We start from the raw sequence: 27,500 nt of genomic DNA, 5'->3' as shown, positions 1-27,500 counted from the left end.
CGCTTCCCCAGCCTGGCAGGATACCTGCCTTCCTCCGAGGAAGCAGCCTCTGGGTTGGACCCTTCCCTTCAAAGCTACCCCAAGAAGACTGGCAAGCCTTGGGGGCTTTTGGGGCCCATCCTTAAGGGACTTGGGCCCTCTCCAGGCCCGCTTCCCCAGCCTGGCAGGATACCTGCCTTCCTCCGAGGAAGCAGCCTCTGGGTCGGACCCTTCCCTTCAAAGCTACCCCAAGAAGACTGGCAAGCCTTGGGGGCTTTTGGGGCCCATCCTTAAGGGGCTTGGGCCCTCTCCAGGCCCGCTTCCCCAGCCTTGCAGGATACCTGCCTTCCTCCGAGGAAGCAGCCTCTGGGTCGGACCCTTCCCTTCACCATACTCTTTGCTTTCTCATACCCATCTTTTCAAATATGACACTTGCTCTCTCTGAAGGCTTCCAGACCATTTGAAGCATCTCGGAGATTGTTCCTGGGGACTTTGGAGTTTGGCACATGCGCAAATGACATTTCTCTCGTTCTTCTAGGAGTTGGAGACTGAAGGATTCCAAAATGTCTTCAAGGAAAATCCTGAAAGTTTTAGATCATTTTAACATCCCGTTTACCATTACTTAAGAGTTCTTTTTCTGACACATAAGCAGTTTCTTTACTTTAACGAGTTGTCTTCTACGATCTTATGGGATTCCCTCTTACTGATATCTCCTGACGACGAGAGAAGGCTTCTAGGTATTCTTGAAGACATCTTCACGACATCAGGATCCTATGAAGCAGTCTTCATCTCCTGAAGCATTCCTGGAGAATCCAATGGGCGTTTCCAAAGGCTTCAGTGCCTGGAGATCGTCGTGAAGCCTTCAGAAGCCCCAGAAGGCTCTGGAATTCATGCCCAAGAATGTAGGCTTATTCATCTCCAAAAATGTGGGCTTCACCCAAAGAAATCTTCGAAGGCCTTCGTCTCCGATTTCTTCTCCATAAAACTCTGTTCTTTAGTATTGTGCAAGAAATCCAAAGACTACAGAGCCTGGTGATTGCCTTGAAGCCTTGGGAAGCCCCAGAAGCTTCCAGAATTCCCAGAAACCTTTTGAATTCACAGATTCCCTGGGGATAAGAAGAATGATGTGGGCAAGATCCACTTGGAACATAGAGGGTATATACCTGGAGTTGCGATCTCTACGTAGTTCGGTGGTCTTCCATCAGGGCAGTGCTGCAAAGCCTTGCAGCCATCTTTAAAGGTCTGGTAACCCGCAAATTGAACAGGGGCTTAGTGGAACTGTGAATTTTTTCATCATTAATGTTTGATGAGAAAGTGTTTAGCAAATGTTTAGGGTTGTGAGTAGGTGTTTAGTGAATGTTTAGTTTAGGGTTTAGTGAATGTTTTGTGAATCTTAATGAGTGTTTATTGTGCAAGTATTTTGTGAATGTTTAGTGAGTGTTTAGGGTTTTCTGAATGTTAGTGAATGTTTAGTGTGTAAGTATTCAGTGAATGTTTAGTGAGTGTTTAGTGTGTAACTACAGTGAATGTTTAGCAAGTGTTTAGTGTGTAACTATTCAGTGAATGTTTAGTGAGTGTTTTGGGTTAGTGAATGTTTTATGAATGTTTGGTGTGTAAGTATTCAGTGAATGTGTAGTGAGTGTATAGGGTTTAGTGAATGTTTAGTGAGAGTATAGGGTTTAGTGAATGTTTTATGAATGTTAGTGTTTAGTGAATGTTTAGTATGTAAGCATTCAGTGAATGTTTAGTGAGTATTTAGGCTTTAGTGAATGTGTAGTGAGTGCTTAGGGTTTAGTGAATGTTTAGTGTGTATTCAGTGAATGTTCAGTTAGTGTTTAGGGTTTAATGAATGTTTTATGAATGTTAGTGTTTAGTGAATGTTTAGTGTGTAAGAGTTTAGTGAGTGTTTAATGAGTGATTAGTGAATGTTCATTGACTGTTTAGTGTTTAATGAGTGTTTAGGATTTAGTGACTGTTAATGTATAGTGAGTGCTTAGTGAATGTTTAATGAGTGTTTACTGTAAAGTGAGTACTTAGCAAATGTTTAGTGTATAGTGAGTGCTTAGTGAATGCTTAGTAAGTGTTTAGTGTTTAATGAATGTTTAGGATTAAGTGAATGTTTATTGAAAGTTTACTGAATGTTTGGAGTACAGTAAGTATTTATTGAGTGTTTAGTGTTTTATGATTGTTTAGTGAGCGTTTAGTGTATAGTGAGTGTTTAGTGTTATTGAGTGTGAGTGTATAGTAAGTGTGAGTATTTAGGGAGTGTCTTATTTCATTCACTTTTGTAACTTTTAGAGGAAATAAAACCAATAAAAAAGAATATCTTTTATTTGACCTTAATAAATATATGATGAAAAGGTAGTCAGAAGAAGCATAGTGAAAACCCTATGCAAATTAAAAGAAGTAGACAGTTATTATATTCATCACTACCACTCCTGCAGAAGGAGTCATATCTCATTATGTTAATTGTAATAATGCTAATTATGGGGGATTTTGCCACATCCTTGAAGTTCTTGCTCCCTCTCCAGGCCCACTTCTCCAGCTAGGCAGGATACCTGCCCTCCTCCGAGGAAGCAGCCTCTGGGTTGGACCCTTCCCTTCAAGGCTGCCCTCAAGAGACTGGCAAGCCTTGCGGACATTTCGGCCTCATTCTTGAAGGTTTTGGGCGGGCCCTCTCCAAGCTCGCTTCCCCATCCTGGAAGGATACCTGCCTTCCTCTGAGGAAGCATCCTCTGGGTCGGACCCTTCCCTTCAAAACTGCCCTCAAAAGACTGGCAAGCTTTGGGGGCTTTTAGGGCCCATCCTTGAGGGACTTGGGCTCTCTCCAGGCCCGCTTCCCCAGCCTGGCAGGATACCTGCCTTCCTCCAAGGAAGCAGCCTCTGGGTCGGGCCCTTCCCTTCACCATACTCTTTACTTTCTCATACCCAGCTTTTCAAATATGACACTTGCTCTCTCTGAAGGCTTCCAGACCATTTGAAGCATCTCGGAGATTGTTCCTGGAGACTTTGGAGTTCGGTGCATGCGCGAATGGCATTTCTTTCGTTCTTCCAGGAGCTGGAGACTAAAGGATTCCAAAATTTCTTCAAAGAAAATCCCAAAGGTTTTAGATCATTTTAACATCCCGTTTACCATTTCTTAAGAGTTCTTTTTCTGACACATAAGCAGTTTCTTTACTTTAATGAGCCGTCTCCTATAATCTTATGAGATTCCCTCTTACTGATATCTCCCGACGAAGAGAGAGGGTTTCTGGGTGTTCTTGAAGACGTCATTCACGACATAAGGATTCTTTGGAGCAGTCTCAGCTCGTGAAGCATACCTGAAGAATCCAATGAGTGTTTCCAAAGGCTTCAGTGCGTGGGGATCGTGTTGAAGCCTTCAGAAGCTCCAGAAGCCTCCGGAATTCATCTCCAAGAACATAGGCTTATTCATCTCCAAAAACGTGGGCTTCCCCCAAAGAAATCTTCGAAGCCTTTCGTCTTCGATTTCTTCTCCATAAAACTCTGTTCTTTAGTATTGTGCGAGAAATCCAAAGGCTACAGAGCCTGGAGATTGTCTTGAAGCATTGGGAAGCCCCAGAAGCCTCCAGAATTCCCAGAAACCTTTTGATTTCCCAGATTCCCTACTGTCACCCTGGGGATGACAAGATGATGCGGACAAGATCCACTGGGAACATAGAGGGTATATACCTGGAGTTGCGATCTCTATACTAGTACTTCGTAGTTCGGTGGTCTTCCACCAGTGCAGCGCTGCTAAGCCTTGCAGACATCTTTAAAGGTCTGGCAATCCGCAAATTGAACAGGGGCTTAGTGCAATTGTGAATTTTTTTTATCATTAATGTTTATTGAGTAAGTGTTTGGTGAATGTTTAGTTCAGCGTTAAGTGGATGTTTACTTAAGGGTTTAGTGGATGTTTAGTGTGTAAGTATTCAGTGAATGTTTAATGAGTGTTTAGGGTTTAGTGGATGTTTTGTGAATGTTTAGTTCATAAGTATTCAGTGAATGTTTAGTGAGTGTTTAGGGTTTAGTGAATGTTAGTGAATGTTAAGTGTGTAAGTATACAGTGAATGTTTAGTGAGTGTTTAGGGCTTAGTGTGTTTTATGAATGTTTAGTGTGTAAGTATTCAATGAATGTTTAGTGAGTGTTTAGTGAATGTCTTGTGAATGTTATTTTTTAGTGAATGATTAGTATGTAAGTATTCAGTGAAGTTTAGTGAGTGTTTAGGGTTTAGTGAATGTTTAGTATGTAAGTGCTTAGTGAGTGTTTAGGGTTTAGTGAAGGTTTAGTGCATGTTAGTATTTAGGGAGTGGTTAGTGTGTAAGTATTCAGTGAATGTTTAGTGAGTGTTTAGGGTTTAGTGAATGTTTTGTGAATGTTAGTGTTTATCAAATGTTTAGTGATTGCTTAGAGTTTAGTGAATGTTTAGTGTGTAAGTATTCACTTAATGTTTAGTGAGTGTGTAGGGTTTAGTGAATGTTTTGTAAATGTTAGTGTTTAGTGAATGCCTAGGAAGTATTCAGTGAATATTAAGTGAGTTTAGTGAACTTTTGTGAAAATTAGTCTTTAGTGAATGTTTAGTTTTTAAGTGTTTAGTGAGTGTTTAATGAGTGATTAGTGAAAGCTCATTGACTGTTTAGTGTTTAATGAGTGTTTAGGGATTTAGTGAGCATTGAGGGTTTAGTGAATATTTACGTTGAATGAGTGTTTAGGGTTTAGCGAGTGTTTAGTGTATAATGAGTGCTTAGTGAATGTTTAGTGAGTGTTTAGTGCATTGTTAGTAATTAGTGAATGTTTAGTGTATAGTGAATGCTTATTGAGTGTTTAGTGTTTAATGAATGTTTATGATTTAAGTGAATGTTTGGGGTGCACTGAGTATTTAGCAAGTGTTTAGTGTTATTGAGTGTGAATGTATAGTAATTGTGATTGTTTAGTGAGTGTGAGTGTATAGTAAGTTTGTGTGTTTAGGGAGTGTAAGTATAGTAAGTGTGAGTGTTTAGTGAGTGTAAGTGTATTTTGAATGTTAGTGTTTAGTGATTGTACATTACTGTTTAGTTAGTGTTTAGCGACTGGATGCAAAGAAAGTCCTGTAATTTACAGGAGCCATTTATGTTAAACACTGCTTGGATCCAAGAGCAGATGCTTAGGCCTTGACTACAATGGCTGGAGTGCTTAGGCCAACCTGTTTTTGTAAGGTAATTTTTCTCTGTGAAATTGGGTCAAGTAATAATAATAATAATAATAATAATAATAATAACAGCAACAACAACAACAACAACAATAATAATAATAATAATAGTAATAATAATAAGATAATATAATAGTAAAAAAGGTAATAATAATAATAATAATAATAATAATAATAATAATAATAATAATAATAATAATAATAATAATAATAAAGTATAGTACTATGAGCTGGACCGAGACCTTTCACTATGGCCGGCCGAGGCCACACGCTCGGTAGGAAGATCGCCACTCCAATGATTGATGCTCCATGACCTGGAAATTATATACAGTATATGTATATGAGTGTGTCCTGGGAGAAGGACACTCCGAAATCAAACCAGTGAGTGGAAGGGACCATTTACCAATGGTAGGCAACCTTTCTAAGAGAAGATTACAGTACCCTGAATGCAAACCTTGTTATCCAACCTTCGACTGTGTCCTAGCCATTGTACCATGGCCTTCCATGGTCTTGGGTTTGAGATCCCTTGCTTGAGGGCACAAAAAGGGATTTTTCTTCTTTTTTGTTCACTTTCCCCTTTTTTCGAGTGTCTAGGGCAGGCTGATATGAATGCAAATGTAAGCACCTTGTTCTTTACAAAATCGTTCCTTCTAGGTATATATATATATATATATATATATATATATATATATATATATATATATATATATATGTGTGTGTGTGTGTGTGTGTGTGTGTGTGTGTGTGTTTGTGTGTATCTCTATCAAAGGGGCATCCAGGAAAAGGCATACGTATATCATATCACACTTTAGTACTGCCGTCGGCATTCAGCAATATCACATTGCAATATCAAGGTTAACTGAGCTAAAATATTATTGCCGACGGCATTCAGCAATGTCACATTGCATCATCAAGGCTAAACTGAGCTGAAAAGAAGAATGTCTTTTTAGCTCAATTTAGCCTTGATGATGTAATGCAACATTGCGAAATAATAAACTGTGATATGATATACGTATGCCTTTTCCTAGATACCCCCTTTGATTGAAACTAAGAGGCCTACAGCTATTATTACATTTTTATACATATATACACACACGCATACACAAACACAAACACACACACATATACAGTATGGGTGTGTGTGTGTATGAATGAATGAGTATGAATACGAGCGTTTACATAAGTAAATGCCATTGCTTTATTAATTCCATTTTGTATGCATAGATATGAAGCTCTTGACGATTTTATTCAATAGTTTATATAAAGCAGGTTTAATGAAACACACCAATAATTAAGTTATTTTTAAGTCTGGTCAGTATTTTTAGAGTCTAGGTTCCGAGTCCATTTCTAGAAACATGTACAAGAGACAAATTCTCTTCCTCTGGAATCTTATTTCGCCTGAACTGAAAACTTCAACACTTTTCTCAAAACATGTTTTGGAAATTTGTCTTTTTCCTCCCTTTTTTTATTCCATTTTCCGTTAGAATCATCTATAAGTAAAATTAATTGTATATTTTATAAAGGGAGTTCAAAACTTTGGACATGATATTGTTAAAAATGTTTTTGGAGGACTAACTAGCCATCTGCATGGAAAAGCCAATACGATTAAGTCTGCTCTCAGGAACTGGGACAACCAGAATGAAACCGATGACACCATTCAGAAGGAAAAATTTCATATCCAAAAGAATGAGGATTTAGAGAAGGAGTTAAGGAAAGAGTGGTCCTGTGTTGAAGAGCTTCGAAAAGCTCTTGTTGATGCTCAGGAAAGGATAAGGAAAACTGAAAGCAAAAATAAGGACCTCTCCTCGAATAACGAATGCCTAAAGAAGAAAAATGGAGAATGGGAGGATGCCATGATTAAGAAAGAAAAGGATATCGAACAACTGAAGGACTTCCTCTCTCGCCAAGAAACAGAACTTGAAAAGAGCAAATGAAAAATACTCGGAATGGAAGATGAAAAAAATGTGAATAAGGTCTGCGTCGCCTATCCCTCAAGAGACTGGCGAGCCCTGGGGCTTTTGGGCCTCATCCTTGAAGTTCTTGGGCCCTCTTCAGGACCGCTTCTCCAGCTTGGCAGGATACCTGCCTTCCTCCGAGGATGCAGCCTCTGGGTCGGACCCTTCCCTTTAAGGCTGCCCTCAAGAGATTGGCGAGCCTCTGGGGTTTTTGGGCCTCATCCTTGAAGTTCTTGGGACCTCTCCAGGACCGCCTCCTCAGCCTGGCAGGATACCTGCCTCCCTCCGAAGAAGCAGCCTCTGGGTCGGACCCTTCCCTTCAAGGCTGCCCTCAAGAGAATGGCGAGCCTTGGTAGCTTTTGGGCCTCATCCTTGAAGTTTTTGGGCCCTCTCCAGGCCCACTTCCCCAGCCTGGCAGGATACCTGCCTTCATCCGAGGAAGCAGCCTCTGGGTCGGACTCTTCCCTTCAAGGGTGCCCCCAAGAGACTGGCGAGCCTTGGGGGTTTTTGAGCCTCATCCTTGAAGTTTTTGGGCCATCTCCAGGACTACTTCCCCAGCCTGGCAGGATACCTGCCTTCCTCTGAGGAAGCAGCTTGTGGGTCGGACCTTTCCCTTCAAAGCTGCCCTCAAAAGACTGGCGAGCCTTGGGGGCTTTTGGGGCCCACCCTTGAGGGGCTTGGGCCCTCTCCAGGCCCGCTTCCCCAGCCTGGCAGGATACCTGCCTTCCTCCGAGGAAGCAGCCTCTGGGTCGGACCCTCCCCTTCACCACACTCTTTGCTTTCTCTTACCCAGCTTTTCAAATATGACACTTGCTCTCTCTGAAGGCCTCCAGACGATTTGAAGTATCTCGGAGATTGTTCCTGGAGTTCGACGTATGCGCAAATGACATTCCTCTCGTTCTTCCAGGAGCTGGAGACTGAAGGATTCCAAAATGTCTTCAAGGAAAATCCCGAAGGTTTTAGATCATTTTAACATTGCGTTTACCATTTCTTAAGAGCTCTTTTTCTGACACATAAGCAGTTCCTTTACTTTAACGAATCATCTTCTACATTATAATCTTATGGTATTCCCTCTTACTGATATCTCCTGAAGACGAGAGAAGGCTTCTGGATATTCTTGAAGATGTTTTCACGAAATCAGGAGCCTTTGAAGCAGTCTACAGCTTCTGAAGCATTCCTGGAGAATCTAATGAGTGTTTTCAAAGGCTTCAGTGCCTGGCGATTGTCTTGAAGCCTTTGGGAAGCCCCAGAAGCCTCCAGAATTCCCAGAAAACTTTGGAATTCCCAGATTTCCTACTGTCACCCCGGGGATGACAAGAATGGTCCAGACAAGATCCACTTGGAACATAGATGATATATGCCTAGAGTTGAGATCTCTATACCAGTACTACGTAGTTCGCAGGTTTTCCACTAGGGTGGCGCTGCAAAGCTTTGCGGCAATCTTTAAAGGTCTGGTAACCGGCAAATTGAACAGGGGCTTAGTGCAGTTGTGAATTTTTTTATCATTAATGTTTAATGAGTAGGTGTTTAGCAAATGTTTAGGGTTCAGTGAGTAAGCATTTAGTGAATGTTTATGAGTGTTTAGTGAATGTTTAGTTTAGGGTTTAGTGAATGTTTTGTGAATGTTAGTGAATGTTTATTGTATAAGTATTCAGTGAATGTTAGTGAGTGTTTAGGCTCTAGTGAATGCTTTGTGAATGCTTTGTGAGTATTTAGGGTTAGTGAATGTTTAGTGTGTACAGTAAGTATTCAGTGAATGTTCAGTGAGTGTTTAGAGTTTAGTGAAAGTTTAATGTGTAAGTGTTCAGTGAATGTTCAGTGAGTGTTTAGGGTTTAGTGAAAGTTTAATGTGTAAGTGTTTAGTGAGTGTGTAGGGTTTAGTGGTAGTTTAGTGCATGTTAGTGTTTAGTGAATGTTTAGTGTCTAACTGTTCAATGAATGTTCAGTGAGTGTTTAGGGTTTGGTGGATGTTTTGCAAATGTGAATGTTTAGTGAATGTTTAGTGCGTGTTTAGTGTGCGCTTAGAGTTTAGTGAATGTTAGTGTTTAGTGAATGTTTAGTGCATAAGTATTCAGTGAATTTTTAGTGAGTGTTCAGGGCTTAGTGAATGTTTTATGAATGATAGTGTTTAGTGAATGTTTATTGTGTAAGTGTTTAGTGAGTGTTTAATGAGTGATTAATGAATGTTCATTGACTGTTTAGTGTTTAATGAGTGTTTAGGGATTTAATGAGCATTTAGGGTTTAGTGAGTATTTACTGTTTAATGAGTGATTAGGGTTTAGTGAGTGTTAATGTATAGTGAGTGCTTAGTGATTGTTTGTACTTAGTAAATGTTTGGTGTATAGTGTGTGCTTAGTGAGTGTTTAGTGTTTAATGAATGTTTAGGATTAAGTGAATGTTTATTGAAAGTTTACTGAATGTTTGGGGTACAGTGAGTATTTAGTGAATGTTTAGTGTTTTATGAGTGTTTAGTGAGCGTTTAGTGTATAATGAGTGTTTAGTTTTACTTAGTGTGAGTGTATAGCAAGTGTGAGTGTTTAGTGAATGTGAGTGTATAGTAAGTGTGAGTGTTTAGTGAGTGTGAGTGTACAGTAAGTGTGAGTGTTTAGTGAGTGTAAGTGTATTGTGAATGTTAGTGTTTAGTGATTGTACATTACTGTTTAGTTAGTGTTTAGCGACTGAATGCAAAGAAAGTCCTGTAATTTACAGGAACCATTTATGCTAAACGCTGCTTAGATCCAAGAGCAGATGCTTAGGCCTTGACCACAATGGTTGGAGTGCTGAGGCCAACCTGTTTTTGTGAGGTAATTTTTCTCTGTAAAACTGGGTCAAATAATAATAATAATAATAATAATAATAATAATAATAATAATAATAATAATAATAAAATAATAATATTAATAGTAATAATAATATGGTAATAATATTAAAAAAAGATAAAATAATAATAATAATAATAATAATAATAATAATAATAATAATAATGATAATAATAATGATAATAAAAATATTAATAATAATAGCTGTTCCTGAAATGACCTTTTCTCTGTTTTTGCAATTATAAAGTGTCATCTCCAGAATCTGTCATTATTATTATTATTATTATTATTATTATTATTATTATTATTATTATTATTATATTTCTACGTTTCTTGCTATTATTGGTATTTTATTTTTTCATTATTACATTGATTAATATCATTGTAGAGTTTTGCAATGTTCAGTTTTCGTATTTAGCCTTCTGGACCTGACTTCTGTAACCTAGTAAGGTCCCTAGCTGGAAATTAATCGTCTGCAATTGTATTTTTAATTCTTATAATTTTTAATATTTTTTTTACTATCATTCTCCATATTTTTACTGTCATTACCATTATTATGAATTCTATTTTTTCTACGTCTTCAGCAACTGTGTGGATACTGCCGATTATTATTTTAAAATCATGATATATGTATCTAGATTGTGTGTATTGTATTTGTATATTCCATGGATATGGCCCTGAGCTGCAATAAAGGATATTATTATTATTATTATTATTATTATTATTATTATTATTATTATTATTATTATTATGGTATCACATTCTCCTGCGTTTTAGTCTACAAAAGAAGTCGAAGGGAAAGCTGAATATAGTATAAATGATTTTAAATAAACCACTCAAGTTATGTTATCGGACTATGCATGAGAAGAAAAAAGTCAGTCATGCCTCAAAAATCTCCACGTCAAATTTTCTTTGAAAGAGTTTTTAATCGCATTCCTCTGTCTAGAAAGCTTGACTGCAAAAGACCGGGGCTTTACCAGTAGCGTACTGAAAGCTAGAATTCTCGGGAGTTGGGGAAAACGGAAACAGGAGGAGAATTCTGAAACCTGGCACTACAGAGAATGAAATTTCAAAACTGTGCAGTCTCAGATTTACAGAGTCCCACCGAGCTAATGTGGGCATGGTAGCTCCCACAGAGTAAGTGTGGGCATGGTGACTCCTATAGACTGAATGTGGGCATGGTGACTTCCACAGAGTAAATGTGGGCATGGTGACTACCACAGAGTAGAGGTGGGCATGGTGACTCCCACAGAGTACATATGGGGCTTGGTGATTCCCAAAAAGTAAATATGGGTATGGTGACTCCAACAGTGGGCATGGTGACTGCCACAGAGTCAATGTGGGCATGATGACTCCTACAGAGCAGATGTGGGCATGGTGACTACCACAGAGTAAAGGTGTGCATGGTGATTCCCACAGAGTATATGTGGGGCTTGGTGATTCCCACAAAGTAAATGTCGGCATGGGGACTTTCACTGAGTAAATGTGGGCATGGTGACTCCCACTGAGTAAATGTGGTCATGGTGACTCCCACAGAATGTGGGCTTGGGGACTCCCACAGAGTAAATGTGGAGCATAGTGACTCCTACAGAGTAAATGTGGGCATGGGGACTCCACAGAGCAAGTGTGGTGTATGGTGACTCCCAGAGTAAATCTGTGCATGGTGACTCCCACAGAGTTAGTGTGGGAATGGTGACTCCCACAGATCAGATGTGAGTATGGTGACTCCCACAGAGTAAATGTGGTTAAGGGGACTCCCACAGATCAGATGTGGGCATTTGTGAATCTCACAGATCAGATGTGGGCATGGTGACCGCCACAGAGCAAATGTGGGCATGTGACTACCACAGAGCAAAGGTAGGCATGGTGACTCCCACAGAATACATGTGGGGCTTGGTGATTTTCACAAATTAAATGTGGGCATGGGGACTTCCACAAAGCAAGTGTGGGGAATGGTGACTCACACAAAGTAATTGTTGGGTATGATGACTCCCACAGAGTAAATGTTGGGCATGGTGACTTCCACAGTGTAAATGTGGAACATGGTGACTCCCACAGAGTAAATGTGGGGCTTGGTGACTCATACAGAATAATGCAGGTATGGTGACTCCCACAGAGAAAATGTGGGGCATGGTGACTCCCACAGTAAATGTGGGGCATGGTGACTCCCACAAAGTAAATGTGAGGCTTGGTGACTCCTACAGAGTAATGCGGGCATGGTGACTCCCCGAGAAAATGTGGGGCATGGTGACTCACAGAGTAAATGTGGGGCATGGAGACTTCCACAAAGTAAGTGTGGGGCTTGGTGACTCCCACAGAAAAAATGTGGGGCATGGTGACCCCACAGAGTAAATGTGGGGCTTCGTGACTCCTACAGAGTAATGCGGGCATGGTGGCTCCCACAGAGAAAATGTAGGTATGATTATACTTACACAGTAAATGTGGGCATGATGGCTCCCACAGATCAAATGTGGGCATGATGGCTCCCACAGATCAGATTTGGACATGGTGACTCCCACAGAGTAAATATGGCGCCTTTGTGCTGGATTGGGCTGAGGTTATTTGCTTATTAATAAAGAAAAGTATTAACCAAAGTAAACGAAGGCAATTCTATACCTTACCTTCAGTGCTTGGTCCAGAGCTCTCATGAGGAACTCCCTCATTTCCTCAACGTATTTCTCTTTCATGTGGGGTTTTATCTTCGGTGTGTCCTGCAATGGATGTTTATTGTTATATTTATATTCATCGCTTCATTGTTATATGTATATTCATCACTTTATTGTTATATGTATATTCATCACTTTATTGTTATGTGTATATTCATCACTGTATTGTTATATGTATATTCATCACTTTATGGTTATTTTATATGTATATTTTCATCACTTTATTGTTATATGTATATTCATCACTTTATTGTTATATGTATATTTATAACTCGTTATATGTATATTCATCACTTGTTATCTGTATGTTCATCACTTTGTTGTTATATGTGTATTCATCACTTTATTCGTTCGTTGAATCTTACACTAATTTTAACCTTATGTTTCAACATTTTACAGTTATTTTAAAATCATTATTGATGAAGAACTTTCTAGTAAGATGTTGCTGGCTAAATGAATGTGGGCATATCGGTAGAAAAAGGCAAAGAATGAATTTACAATATATATATATATATTCATTTATATATATATATGTGTGTGTGTACATTTACAGTATATATATATATATATATATATATATATATATATATATATATATATATATATACTATGTGTAAAATATATACAGTATATATATATATATATATACTAGTGTTATCTGAAGCATTTAATCTCATAATTAATTTATTTACTGGGCAGTTATATGACTGTAGTGGTCTCAAATAGGGTCAAAATGGACATATATGGGGCTAACAGCCTCATCCCACAGACTTACTGAGAAACCTAAAGACAGCATCGTAATATACATAAACAAACCCCAAGCCTAATTGAAATTTCCGCTCTGAAGTTTGACGTTTAAATTATTGTAAAAATATAAGTTATTTTATTTAAATCAGTGTAAAAAGTATGTACGTTAGTTATTCAATAATAATAGTAATAAGTTCACATCAGTTATGGCTACTAATGTACAGCAGCAGTAATTAAGTATTTGGCAACTCTCGTGCCGTAGTTGCCAGGTGTATCCAGTTTTCCCACCCTTCGAACCTTACCAGAATCTTGACGTTGTATTTGTGATAAGGAAAATGCTGGTCCGTAAACTCAGGTCCCAGGAGGGAGAAGAGGGCCTGCTGTTTCAACTCTGACCCCTGAGGTTGCGTGACCCTTGTGGCTAGAGCGTTGTTGACCTTCTGCATAACCTAGAATGAGGGGAGAAGGATGTAAAGAAAAAATTTTACTATTATTATTATTATTATTATTATTATTATTATTATTATTATTATTATTATATAATGTAATTTATACATGCGTGACTTTCTTATATTCACAAGTATTAAACCACGAATATGATTTAAAATCGAAATCACTATTCATTTGGGAATAACTTACATCTAAGGTGAATTATAACTGATAAATATATATATGCCCCTGCCAGGGATCGAACCCGGGCCTTTTGTCAAAGACATATATATATATATATATATATATATATATATATATATATATATATATATATATATATATATATATATATATATATATATATATATATATATATATATATATATATATATATATATATATATATATATATCTACTTTCGTCATTTCTATTTCCATCTGACTTTATAGATTGAGTTGGTTAAAGAATATACGAATTTTAAGTGGATGAAATTCGATTCCAAATTTAAGCAAGTCGATGAGATTGATATCGTCAGTGAGGGTTAAATAGAGATTGATATCGTCAGTGGGGGTTAAATAGAGATTTCAGTTTAACAGTAGATCGTGAACCATTAAGCCACAGTAGGCTTCTCAAAATTTACTCCATCAGGGTAAGTCGCAACGATAAATGCTAGCTTTCGCGTTGACCCGCCTTACATTTCTTCAAAGTTGATGATGTCAATGAATTATGGAATATTTTGATGCTAAACTAAACGAACAGTTTCCTTCTTTGCATAGAATGCTTACAATTTTAATGAGAGTTCATTAATGTTTACTTACAATCACAATATGATAAGTGTTCCAATCAGGCATGAATTTATTTTTAACTGATATTTTACTAACCCAGCCATCAATAATTAGCAGATGTCTCATCACAGTTTGCTTTAGACTATAAGATATTTATTGATGCACAAGAGGTGATTCTACTGAATAAGAGCGAACATTTGTGGCAAATGATATAATGCATGACAAAACTAATGTGTGCTGAATGAAGCGAAATCTGAATTAGCAAAGTCTCTCTCTCTCTCTCTCTCTCTCTCTCTCTCTCTCTCTCTCTCTCTCTCTCTCTCTCTCTCTCTCAGGATGATCTCATTGGTATAAGTTGGTATCAGCAAACTGTGATGAGACATTTGCAAAGTATTGATGACTGGATTAGGAAAATATCAGTTTAAAATAAATTCATGCCTGGTCGGAATACTTATTACATTGTGATTGTAGGTAAACGTTAATGAACTCTCATTAAAAGTGTAAGCACTCTATGCCAAGAAAGAAAATGTTCGTTTAGTTTAGCATCAAAATATTCCATAATTCATTGTCATCATCAATACTGAAGAAATGTATGAAGGGTCAGCGTGAAAACTAGCATTTATCGTTGCAACTTACTCTCTGATGAAGTAAATTTTAAAAAGCCTATCATGGCTTAGTGGTTCATGATCTACTCTTAAACTGAAATCTGTGTTTAGCCCCCCATTGACGATATCAATCTCATCGACTTGGAATTTGGAATCAAATTCTATCCATTTAAAATTCGTATATTCTTTAACCAACTTAACCTATGACGTCAGATGGAAATACTCGTAGAAATCAATTTATTAAGGTTTGTTTTTAGAGGAAAGCTTAATTTAGCTTCTTACTTTGATCAAAAACATAATTTTTAAAATGTAGATGTTACGTATCTTCATATTCCTAGTAAGATTTGATATTATATTTTAGAGACCGTTTCTTAGGCACACAATGCTCTGTTCTTCAGTGCCATCGTATATGTGATTTGTTGACAAACCCCGATATTACCACTTGGCCAGGGCATATGGTACTGATAGTGGAGTCACTAATACCATTTTCTTAGATTTTCGTGCAACTTGGTAGGTAGGTAGGCAGGTACCGTGGGAACTTCCGATTACTCTCTCTAAATATGCTTGACCCTTTTCTAGGTCACAGGTCAGTTTGAAAGTAAAAATTTCATACTTCAGACGCCTCTGGTTTTCAGAATTAGGCACTATTTTTCGAAGGTCCTATGTCAATTAAGAGCCAAACTTTTTTTTTTTTTTGCAACATGTTCCTTTTATTGATTTGATGAAACCAGATATACTGTATATGCTCCTTATCAAAAATCTGAAGTCAGTAAGGTTCTTGGGGATAAACAAATTCGTATTCTATTTTGATGCCACCGTCCGTGAATCCTAATAATCTTACTGTGGTCTAGATGATAAAATAATGAATGGAATAGAGAGAAAAATAATTGCATTCTGCTGAAAAATGCTAAAACAACCTGCACTCAATCCTAATCATGCGTTAATAAGATATTAAATGAAATCTTAATTTAATCTAGGTAAAGGCTATTATCATTTTAGTTTATCATCGAAACCTATGACAATCACCATTTATAAAGTCCTTTGAAAAAGCCTGGTTACCAACACACCATCGGATCCAAAAGAATGGCATAAAGTGAATACCTATTTTTTTAATCACCAAAATAGCTTCATGATCTGGATGTCTTGAACATTTTCACATCTTAAATTCAAGAACACTTTTTTGGAGGTTGGTGATAATAGGATTTCCTTAACGAATGCCACTTAATTGAAATGGAGTTTTAACTGATGCAATTTTCTTTTTTAATAGCAATTTTAATCTTAATGACTTTGGATTTTTTTTCAGTTGCCTGAAATTGACCTCACATTCTGAAGTCAGTGTAAAAAAATATTACTACACTATCAAATAATTTAACATTTTATTCAGCAAATTTGTTAGAAAACATCAATATATCATCACTGAACATTATGCTCATTACATGTTAAGAGAATTTATTTGGTTTCAGCGTAATGGTATATTTTATTGTCATCACTATACGTGAACCAATGAACAAATAGTTGGTGTGACTTCAAACATCGAAACAGGATTTTTTCAACATCCTCAGTGACTTAAAAATCAAAGAATTTATTTTAAAAAAGGATGATACTAAAAGCTTTACCAGTCACTAATTTAGGTAAATTTATGTTAAGAATGAAACCAAAAGTTATTCACCTTAAGGAAGTCTTTGTGACAAATATTTCCCAAAAGAAATAAATAAAAAACAGGTAACTTTTCATTCTTAAGTGACTGTTAGCTTTCACTCTTTCGTTTAGCCGAGAAAGTAACAAAAAGACGGTCAAGATAATTATGGATTTCAATTTAAAATATAATAAAAACTGAATGCTGTATTTGGAAGCTATTTCTTATGGAAATATTGCCTCGTTTAAACTATGCGTCGATGAATGTACCATCAGCTCTGTGAGTAAACTGGAAAAAGATTATTTTGAATTTTTATAGTTCGTCAAAATGAAATACTATGACCATATACATAAAATACTATATCTATGTACAGTACATAAGTATTGTAAGTCATAGTGTATGATAGTTTATAGAATATCTAAAACCTTTCTTTAACGAAATCTCATTTATCCATTAATCCAGTTCAGTTAAAACGAATTGAAACTGATTCTGATCATCGATTCTCTCTTTGCATAATTCATCTGAGCTTGTACGCAGAATGGCGAACAAAATTTCCGGGGATTCCAAAACAGACAATCCCCGTTTTCCCAGCAGTGCTCGTTGTTGAACACAGCTTGCTTCACAAATTATGTAACTTCAATTATGTAACTCAAATCGAAAAGACGAAGCCAGGATTTTTTTTTTCTTTTTTTTTTTTGCTGAACTGCAAGTACACATTTTATTTAATAAAATTCCAGGTGCAGTGGAACATTCTACTATCCTCATGCATGTATCTTTTCATATAATAAACATTCTAGGGTCATTCTTTTAGATGATTTTCTTTATTTACTTATTTTTGTTTAAATTTCCATCAAGCAGCAAGGGTTGGGTTGCAAGAGTTGGATTATGGTTGAGTATTTTTACAGTGATTATCATTGCCGTAACAATAATCATCGGAATATTTCATTTATGATTTTCATGAGTTAGCAATATTTCAACTTTTTTTAATATACGGAAAGAAAGATATCCTCTTTATTTTCCCTCAGGTTTGTGTTATTGCATGGTTCCCGAATGGGCAGAATTTACCTTCCTCTCTCTCTCTCTCTCTCTCTCTCTCTCTCTCTCTCTCTCTCTCTCTCTCTCTCTCTCTCTCTCTCTCTCTCTCTCTTCCTGACATTCTGTCTAGCCTTAAAATTGAATTAAACGTTAAAGTGTACAGCGATTTAAGATGTCTTACTTTAGCTCAACGAAGGATTTTTAATCATTTCCTAATACTGTTTTGTTTGCGGAGCTGCAGAAAATTCTGGAAAATTAAATAAGGGTCTAATTTATCTATCTGTCTGACAGTGAACTATAACTTACTGCTGTTGATCTAGTAATGAAATATTCCAAATCATTGTATGGTATAAAAGCCAGTTAAATTTGACTCTACTCGAAATTTGCTATAATTTGTTGTTATCAGCATTAATAAAGTCAGGAGAAAATGGTCGTCGTGAATTCAACAATTGTGACCATCCTCAATCTAGGCTATTTTTTAGGAAGCCATCATTGGCTCCCAGTATCCTTCAAGTAACTAAAATGTAATTGTATGAGGTGTAAAGATTCCAGCTTTACCAGGTAAGATTTATCACTGACTAAAAAACATGAATTGTTCCCAGTTGAGTATTATTATTATATTATTATTATTATTATTATTATTATTATTATTATTATTATTATTATTATTATTATTATTATTATTATTCAGAAGATAAACCCTATTCATATGGAACAAGCCCACAGGGGGCCTTTGACTTGAAATTCAAGCTTCCAAAGAATATGGTGCTTATTAGACAATGACTGATGGTGATCAAGATATTGTTAATTACATTTTACATTAAAAGTTCCCCCCCCCCCTGTTTTTTGGAATCCACTTCGGATGGAAATTTCCTTTGATATTCACGATTTGTTGATGAATATTATTATCATGTTCTTAAGAATTTCAGTTCCTTCATTGACACAGTCATATCTTTTTTAAATACATTAAACTTCCTTTGATAGAAACCTGATAAAATCTGGTTCAAAGTTAGTAAGACTTTTGATTTTGATGAGGAAAAAAACCCCAAGCTAAATGAAAAGGAATTTCTTTTATCCACTACCAACTATTTGGAAGTCGTCTGTAAACAATTATTTTCGGTAGCATTAACTTTTTAAGTACAATCAAAATGTTATGCCCATTTCATTAGAAACTTGAAGGTATTGGGTTATTAGTGGACGTGGCTCTTTGAGGGAATAGCTGTTATGCTTCTTCAACAAAGCATCATTTCTGCATTTAAATAGGAAAAGACTATCTTAATTGTGTCTCCTATTAGAGACCTAAAAATGAAGCTCTTTTGTCAGCGCGATATGGACGCCTTCACCGAGTCTCCTCAGATGCTTGTTGAAGGCAGCCTGCTTCATTTGCCTTGCTTATACACTTCTCAGTGAGCTATGTAATGTTAATAGAAAAGGTGAATTCAGATACATTCTTTGTTTTCATAATTTCTCGTTTATTATTTTATAAATGTTTTTCATGGAACGGATGCTTCTAAATCTAACTTTTACGAAGATATATTTTTGCAGCAATGGAGGAAGGATGAATAATGAACTCTTGGTCTGTGAAATTGCTTGGAATATAGGCTATCCGTGTAAGGGAAACCCCAGTTTTTCCTTGGAGTAACTCGCTCAGCTGTGCATTTTTTTAGAATGAAGGGGCTGATGGAACTGGCAACACAATGCCCTAACATAGTCTGAAAGTGAAATAAACTAGATCAAGAAGGTAGAACAAAACACTATGAGGCTAGACTCAGAGGGGGAAAATTAACATTCGTCCCCAAACCTTGCAATCCAGGAATTTCAACATTGTGGATTCCCATTGTGTAAGAAGGGCACCTGGGAGCAGGTGGGATTCCCTCCTTAAGCATGATGGAACGGTAGCCGAAAGAATACCTGTAAAAATTGGATGAGAGAAGAGATCTGGCAGTGAGGGGAGGGCGGGCCCCTTAATATTACAGATCAGGAATCCCCTTAATATTACAGATCAGGAATCGTTAAGACTTACTGTACTCAGGAGCCATAAAAACCTACTCAGGAGGCATGAAGATTTACTCAGGTGCCATAAAGACCTACTAAGGACCCATAAAGACCTACTCAGGGGACATGACTACTTAATGAGTAGCCATAAAGACCCGCTCAGGAGCCATCAAGACCTACTCAGGAGAGGAGCCATCAAGGCCTACTCAGGAGCCATCAAGACTTACTCACGAGCCATAAAAACCTACTCATGAGCCGTGAAGACCTACTCAAGACCTATAAAGACCTACTTAGGGGGCATAAATACGTACTGAGGAGCCATCAAGACCCACCCAGGAGGCATGAAGACCTACTCAGGAGCCATAAAGACCTACTCAGGAGCCATACAGACTTGCTCAGGGTACATGAATACGTACTGAGGAGCCATAAATACCTACTCAGGGGACATGAATACTTACTGAGGAGCCATCAAGACTTAATCAGGAGCCATAAAGACTTACTCAGGAAGCGAAAGGGCGTATTCTTATCCCATAAAAGATGTAAATTATCAGCCATCTCTTCTGTGCTTTTACCGACTGATCTGTGAAAAACCTTCGTTAGCAAATTTCTGTGGGTTTTGTTTATCACCAGCAAAAGTAGTAATCGCCCATCTGGATATCTTTGATTATTTTTTTTTATTTATAAGGAAAATATTAAGGGGTCATGTACTCTCTCGCCACTTTAGGTGAAACTATTGTCGGCCAGCAAGAACTACTTTGTTATTTCAAACTTCTGTATAAATATAATAATCCTAAGTATGTTCTATTGCAAAGTAAGAGAGCTATTTCCCTTTCTGTTTACCATTTCTGCTTTATTCTATAGCTCGCGAATTCATGGACTTGGCTCTCTCTCTCTCTCTCTCTCTCTCTCTCTCTCTCTCTCTCTCTCTCTCTCTCTCTCTCTTTGGCTTCCTGTTGTTATAAATGCTAAAGTGTGCAACGCTTTAATTTATTTTACCTGTTTCAACGGAGGGGATTTGTTACTGATGTTTTTAAGCGTGAATGGAGAATCGGTTGCAACTGACGATTAAATGAGAGAAAATAACGATTGAGTTAGAGAAAATAACGATTGAATTATAGAAAACACTGGCAGATCCAACTCGTGCGAGTCAAATTCAGATTTATATCTAGAAGCGAAATCTGCTGCTCTCATTCAGTAGAGCCATATTTCAGTTTCCATTTTAATCTTTCATAATCTTAGTCGAAACGAAACAAGGAATGACGAGACAATAACAGAAGTTTTTCAAGACATATAATGTATTGGTTGTATATTTATTCACTTGGTTATAGGACTAAGATATTAGTTATTTACCGTTAACGCATGCAGTAAAGTGCATTTTAATCTTTATCCAAGAATCAAATATTTTATTTTTTCTATTTCATAAGCAAAATTGGTTTCTAAGTCAGAAGTAGATGGATGGGACAAGAAAATATTTCCAGAGTAACTTTTTGTCTAATTGAAATATATTGATGCCCAGCAGCTTTATTATAAAACGTCAATATATTATCAATAAACATTCTGTTCATTGAAATTTAAAGTAATTAAATTAGTTTTAACGTAAAAACATATTTCTTTGTCGTCAGTGCAACTGAACTAATGAACTAAGGCGGCTGGAATGACCTCGAGTGGCGAGGCAGTTCGAAGGAGTAGTCCTATTTCTGAGAAGCCCTGGTGGCTTTAAAAATACCATACCCCATATGGGGCAGTGCCATCAGTGCACCTCATGCAGTGCACTGCACTGTAGGCATTACTTAAGGTTCTACGCAGCACCCCTTCGGCCCCTAGCTGCAACCCCTTTCATTCCTTTTACTCTACCTCTTCCGTTTATATTCTCTTTCTTCCATCTCACTTTCCATCCTCTCCTAACAGTTGATTCATAGTGCAGCTGCGACGTTTTTCCTCCTGTTACGCCTTTCAAACCTTTTAACTGTCAATTTCCGTTTCAGCGCTGAATGGCCTCATAGGTCCCAGAGTTTGGCCTTTGGCCTAAATTCTTTTTTTTCTAATATATCAAAGAAATTACCACTAATTTCACTTATAGGATTCAGCTATCATCATAGTTATTCAACCGTCATTGAGGCAAATTTCCACTAAAGATGGAAACGTATTGCTCTCTAGCGAAATGAAATAATGATCAGCATTGCATGAGATGAAAAAAAAATTATAACATTTCGTCTATGATTATAACTTTAGTTTTAGTTTTCTGTAAAAGAAAACTACTGAGGCTAGAGGGCTGCAAATTGTTATGTTGATCATCCACCCTCCAGTCATCAAACATACCAAATTGCAGCCCTCTAGCGTCATTAGTTTTATTTTATTTAAGGTTCAAGTTAGGCATAATCGTACTTCTGGCAACGATATAGGACAGGCCACCACCAGACCGTGGTTGAAGATTCATGGGCCGCGGCTCATACAGCATTATACCAAGACCAACGGAAGATAGATGTGTTTTCGGTGGTTCTGATTATATGCTGTACAGAAAACTCGATTTTTTTCCTTTTTTTTTTATTTCTTTCCTCAAGGCAATGCCGAACGGTGGTTAAGTTGGTTAAAATTTCACATTGTTTTTTTGGAGTCCACTTCATGTGGAAATATATCTTGATGTAAATAATTTGTTGATAAATAGTATTATCATTTTCATAAGGGTTTAACTTCCTTCAATGACAAAGTTATTTCTTTTTAAAAATATTAAATTCCTTAGTAGGAATCTGATAAAATCTGTCTTATAAATTATAAAGCCTGTTGAATTTAATAAGTGAATAAACGCGCAAGATAATGAAAAGTAAATTTAGTTTGTTTATATTGCAAACTAGTTTTTTTATCACTGGCCTATCAGATACAATTATAGTCCTACATTTAATTAGAAACTTGAAGGTATAGGGTTATTAGCCGATATGGCACCTAATTGTATTACCCATTATATTTATTTGGAAAACATAACATTTCTGTGGTTTAGTAGGTAAAGAATATCTGAATGATGTCTCTGTTTAGAGATCTAAAAATGAAGTTCTTTCGCTAAGAATGGTCTTTCCGTATCATGCAGATGCTTGATGAAGCCAGCCTTCTTTATTTGCCTTGCTTATGCGGTTCTCAGTGAGCTATGTAATTTTAATAGGAAAGACGAATTCAGGGTTTTTGTCCGCCAACAGTTACATTCTTTGTTTTCAGTGCTTCTCTTTTATTGTTTTATAAATTTTTTTTCATATTAAGTTGGTTCCTAAATCTAATTTTTGCGAAGCTATTTTTGCAGAGATGAAACAAGGATGACCAATCAAGTAATAGAAAACACATTCAGGTAGAGAAACCCACATCTTTTCCTTGGGTTCATTCGCTTATCTGTGCATTTTTGGAATGAAGAGGCCGATGGAACTGCCAACACAATGCCCTAACCTAACCTAAGAGTGAAATAGACCAGATAAAGAGGGCACAACAAAACACTTTGAGACTAGACTCAGAGGTTGTGGGGGGGGGGGGCGGCGTTTGGGATTAACAGTCCCTGAACCTTGCAATCCATGGATTACGGATTTCAACCATTACTTGGGCGCCTGAAAGCAGATGGGACTCCATCCTTAAGCATGATGGAACGGTAGCCGAAAAATTACCCGTAAAAAATGGCGGAGAGAAGAGGTCTGGCAGTGAGGTAAGGGCGGTCCTTTAATCAATCACAGGTCGGGAATCGTAAAGACTTGAAGCCATAAAGACCGGCTCAGGACCCATAAAGACCTATTCAGAGCCACAAAGACTTACTGAGGACCCATAAAGACCTACTCAGGACCCATAAAGACCTACTCAGGACCCATAAAAACTTATTCAGAGCCACAAAGACTTACTGAGGACCCATAAAGACCTACTCAGGACCCATAAAGACCTACTCAGGACCCATAAAGACCTATTCAGAGCCACAAAGACTTACTGAGGACCCATAAAGACCTACTCAGGACCCATAAAGACCTACTCAGGACCCATAAAGACCTATTCAGAGCCACAAAGACTTACTGAGGACCCATAAAGACCTATCCAGAGCCATAGAGGTCTACTGAGGAGCCATAAAGACCTATTCAGACCCATAAAGACCTACTCAGGACCCATAAAGACTTACTCAGGAGCCATAAAGACCTACTGAGGAGCCATAAAGACTTACTCAGGAGCCAAAAAGGCTTAATCTTACCCCATAATAATCACCTTTTTTGTGGGGTCTGCCTGACTGACCTGAAAAACTCCATCGTTAACAAATTGCTGTGAGTTTTGTTTATCAAAAGCAAAACCTATAATCGCCCATCCGGATACCTTTTATACATCTATATGTAAAAGCAAAATATTCAGAAGTCGATTTTCCTTATCAATTTTTTTTTTTTTTTTTGCACAAAATTATCAGCCAACGAGAGCTGGATTGTGATTTGGAATATTAATGAGTATTATGATCATTGTAATATTTTTTACAAGGCAAGAGAGCTATTTCCCCTTCTTTTCCATTCATTTCTGCTTCATTGTATGGCTCCCAGATGCATAGACTTAGATCAGCCTTCTCTCTCTCTCTCTCTCTCTCTCTCTCTCTCTCTCTCTCTCTCTCTCTCTCTCTCTCTCTCTCTCTATTTACGTGGTATAAATGAAGCAGACGATATACTAAATCACGTAGGTGATGCTGTAGCAGGAATGCTCTCTTATTAAAGTGAGGAATTTTTTTCAAGCACCATTAGGCCTATTGCCTTCTTTCGCAACTGACAGCTCCGTGGAAGTCAACGGAAGGAATACAAGCATAATCGTGTCTGAATAGAGTATATTTCTTTCTGTAAGTCGTAAATGAGCACTGCAGATCTATTAACGAAATAATCCTAAGAGATAGCCTGCAAAAAAATGTCGTTAATGTTGGTTAAAGCCTGGCAGTAGTATAATTAACTGTTACCAACATTGCTAAAGAAATGTGAAATGGGGTTGCGGGAAATCACGAATCAAGGTGTGTTCTTCATGCAGTCAATTTTATGTCCAAAATAATCTATGATTTACTGCACCTTACAGTCTCGAACATCAGTTTAAATCGTTTGTTTAAGCTTAAAGGAAAATCTTCATACTATCTGACAACAATGCACATGCTGGACAGCAAAGAAAATACAAATAAGATTTAACGGAAAAGCTTAAGATCGTTTCCTCATTAATAAAACCCGAATGATAAGAAGCAGTTTTGTGGAATTATATGCTTGTTTTAAGATTGCCATGAAAAACGAAACCACGTAGACGTATCTTCGTGAATAGCTTTCGCAGATTTAAAGACAGGAACTGCTCCGTCAGTTTTGATGTCTAAGTCAATCAAACTGAAGGTCTTTCATTATCTGACGTTTTCTTCTTCCCTCTGGTTCCAGACCCAGATGGGTTTTATTGATATCCCCTGGATATATATGGAGTTTCCTGAATCAAAAGGATAATGTATAAACAAAAGAAGATCTGGTATGTTGATAAATACATATAACACTTGCTGAAACGATACGATTCAAACTCAGAAGTCATCTTGGATTGTGAAATCTGTTGGCCACACTCACTAAAGATATATCTTTTATCACTCATCAGTCAAGCATAAACTCAGTTAAAAGTTAAACAAAGTTAGCAGGAAGACATGAACGAAGATAATCTGTAATTTATGACTAAAGATCTGTGGATCATTTGAAACAAAAACTTTTTTTTTTTTTTTACTTCGCTCTGTATCTATTCAAAATAAAATTTAGCTCTTATCAAAAGGAAGAGAATTGAAAATGTCTTTCTTTAGCTACAAGTCACTAGAGATCATTCAATTAATGTCCAAAGAAATCCTCTCAATATGATATACAAACAATTAATACTCGAGCAACAAAATATAAATTTCATTTTTCATCAAGAGCTAAATATAATTTCACGCTGTTCACAGCGAAGGGGACCCTTATGTATACATTGGTTATTCAGGGATAGTGGGGTTCTCAGTTTAATATAAAAACTAAATTTTCTTATTTGGAAATATGTTTCCTATATTTTAAGGTCTTCATTCCCATTAGGGTGGAATTTATTCTAAAAATCCAGCTCAGGAAGCTATGATGGCTAACATATATATATATATATATATATATATATATATATATATATATATATATATATATATGTATATGTATATATAGATATACACATATATGCATATATATACAGTATATATATATATATATATATATATATATATATATATATATATATATATATATATATATATAAAGACAAAAATCCCATGAAGGAAAGAAACATTGGAGTGCTGCAGGCCTTTCGACTGGCGCCACTCTACTTAGCCATCAAAGCTTCCGAGCTGAGTCTGCCGAGTAAAGGGCGCCAGTCGAAAGGCCTCGCAGCACTCCAGTGTTTCTCTTTCCTTCGTGGATTTTGTCTTTATATATTCGTCACGTTCCATATTTTCGTGATTTCAGTTATACACACATTATATATATATATATATATATATATATATATATATATATATATATATATATATATATATATATATATATATATATATATATGTGTGTGTAGAAACATTACGATCAAATCTTGATATTGTAGATTAAGATGGTTTTACGCCAACACAGAATTTTTCTCCCCTGCACAACCAATAAATAGTCGTTTCTCGTTGTGAGTCAAATTTTAATTACTTTGTCTACAGTATTATAAATATATGATAATCAGATTATGCAATTTTCAACCGAAAATTTTTCTTGCACCACTATCATCCCCCCAAAATTTATATGATACAATTTTTTATATGATCTTTCTTGCCATAGAAAGATAATATTTATATTTATTTATAAATATAGATATGATAACTATATTTATTTATAGTTATGTTATTTTAAGCAGAATAAGGACTTCATCGAGTTGCAAACCACCATTAACTGTTTGTGTCAAGGGAACAGTCTTGAAATGCTATATATTCATGCAGTACGATAAAAAACGCGAATATTTTATAATTCCAGCTATTCTACCGATAGTTTATGAAGCATAAATTGCTTGAGGAAAGAAGGAAAATAAAGTGTAAATGAGTAAGACTCCTTGAAGGTCATGTGCTCCGCCTTACTCGGTCATGCAGGGGAATTAAACTCACTTAGAGGCTAAGTGGATTTCGCTCAGGCGATACTTATGGTCTTTTTTTTATTCACAGACCTCTGTTGTGTTGCGCATTACTGAAAACACATATATATATAATATATATATATATATATATATATATATATATATATATATATATATATATATATATATATATATATATATATATATATATATATATATATATATTTTTCATTTTAACGTGCTTTTTCCCATTTTATATGGGTAAAGCACGATGCCTTCTTTGAAGGACTTTGATTTGGCGTTGGGGTAGGCGTAGCCTCGATCGGCTGCCCTGACTGACATCGCTTAGACCCCCGGTAATGATGTTTACGTGTATCGTACCAATCCCCAGCTCCCTTTCTCCCAGCAGCGAGGAGAACTGGGCGGTTAGGTCGACAGTTCGAGACGTGTGAGGTGTCTGTTATGTGTTTGTAGTATGCTGGAGTGGCTTTGTTTATGTGTGTATTAGTCTGTAACACCCATTTGCTTTCAGCAAACCTATCCG

At 36.8% G+C, this 27,500-nt stretch overlaps 1 protein-coding gene across 1 annotated transcript in view; it reads right to left on the bottom strand.

Annotated features, from left to right (window-relative positions):
* The window catches only part of LOC136843139 (uncharacterized), a 93,570-nt gene that overhangs the window by 57,304 nt on the left and 8,766 nt on the right, over positions 1-27,500 (bottom strand). The window contains exons 2-3 of the mRNA XM_067111186.1: positions 13,655-13,801; positions 12,561-12,650 (exon numbers count right to left, since the gene is read on the bottom strand). Coding sequence (XP_066967287.1) covers positions 12,561-12,650; positions 13,655-13,801 — 237 coding nt within the window. The remainder of the gene's footprint in view (positions 1-12,560; positions 12,651-13,654; positions 13,802-27,500) is intronic.

The sequence above is a fragment of the Macrobrachium rosenbergii genome, chromosome 2 (assembly GCF_040412425.1).
Source record: "Macrobrachium rosenbergii isolate ZJJX-2024 chromosome 2, ASM4041242v1, whole genome shotgun sequence".
Lineage (NCBI taxonomy): Eukaryota > Metazoa > Arthropoda > Malacostraca > Decapoda > Palaemonidae > Macrobrachium > Macrobrachium rosenbergii.
This window is presented reverse-complemented; position numbering and strand designations above follow the sequence as displayed.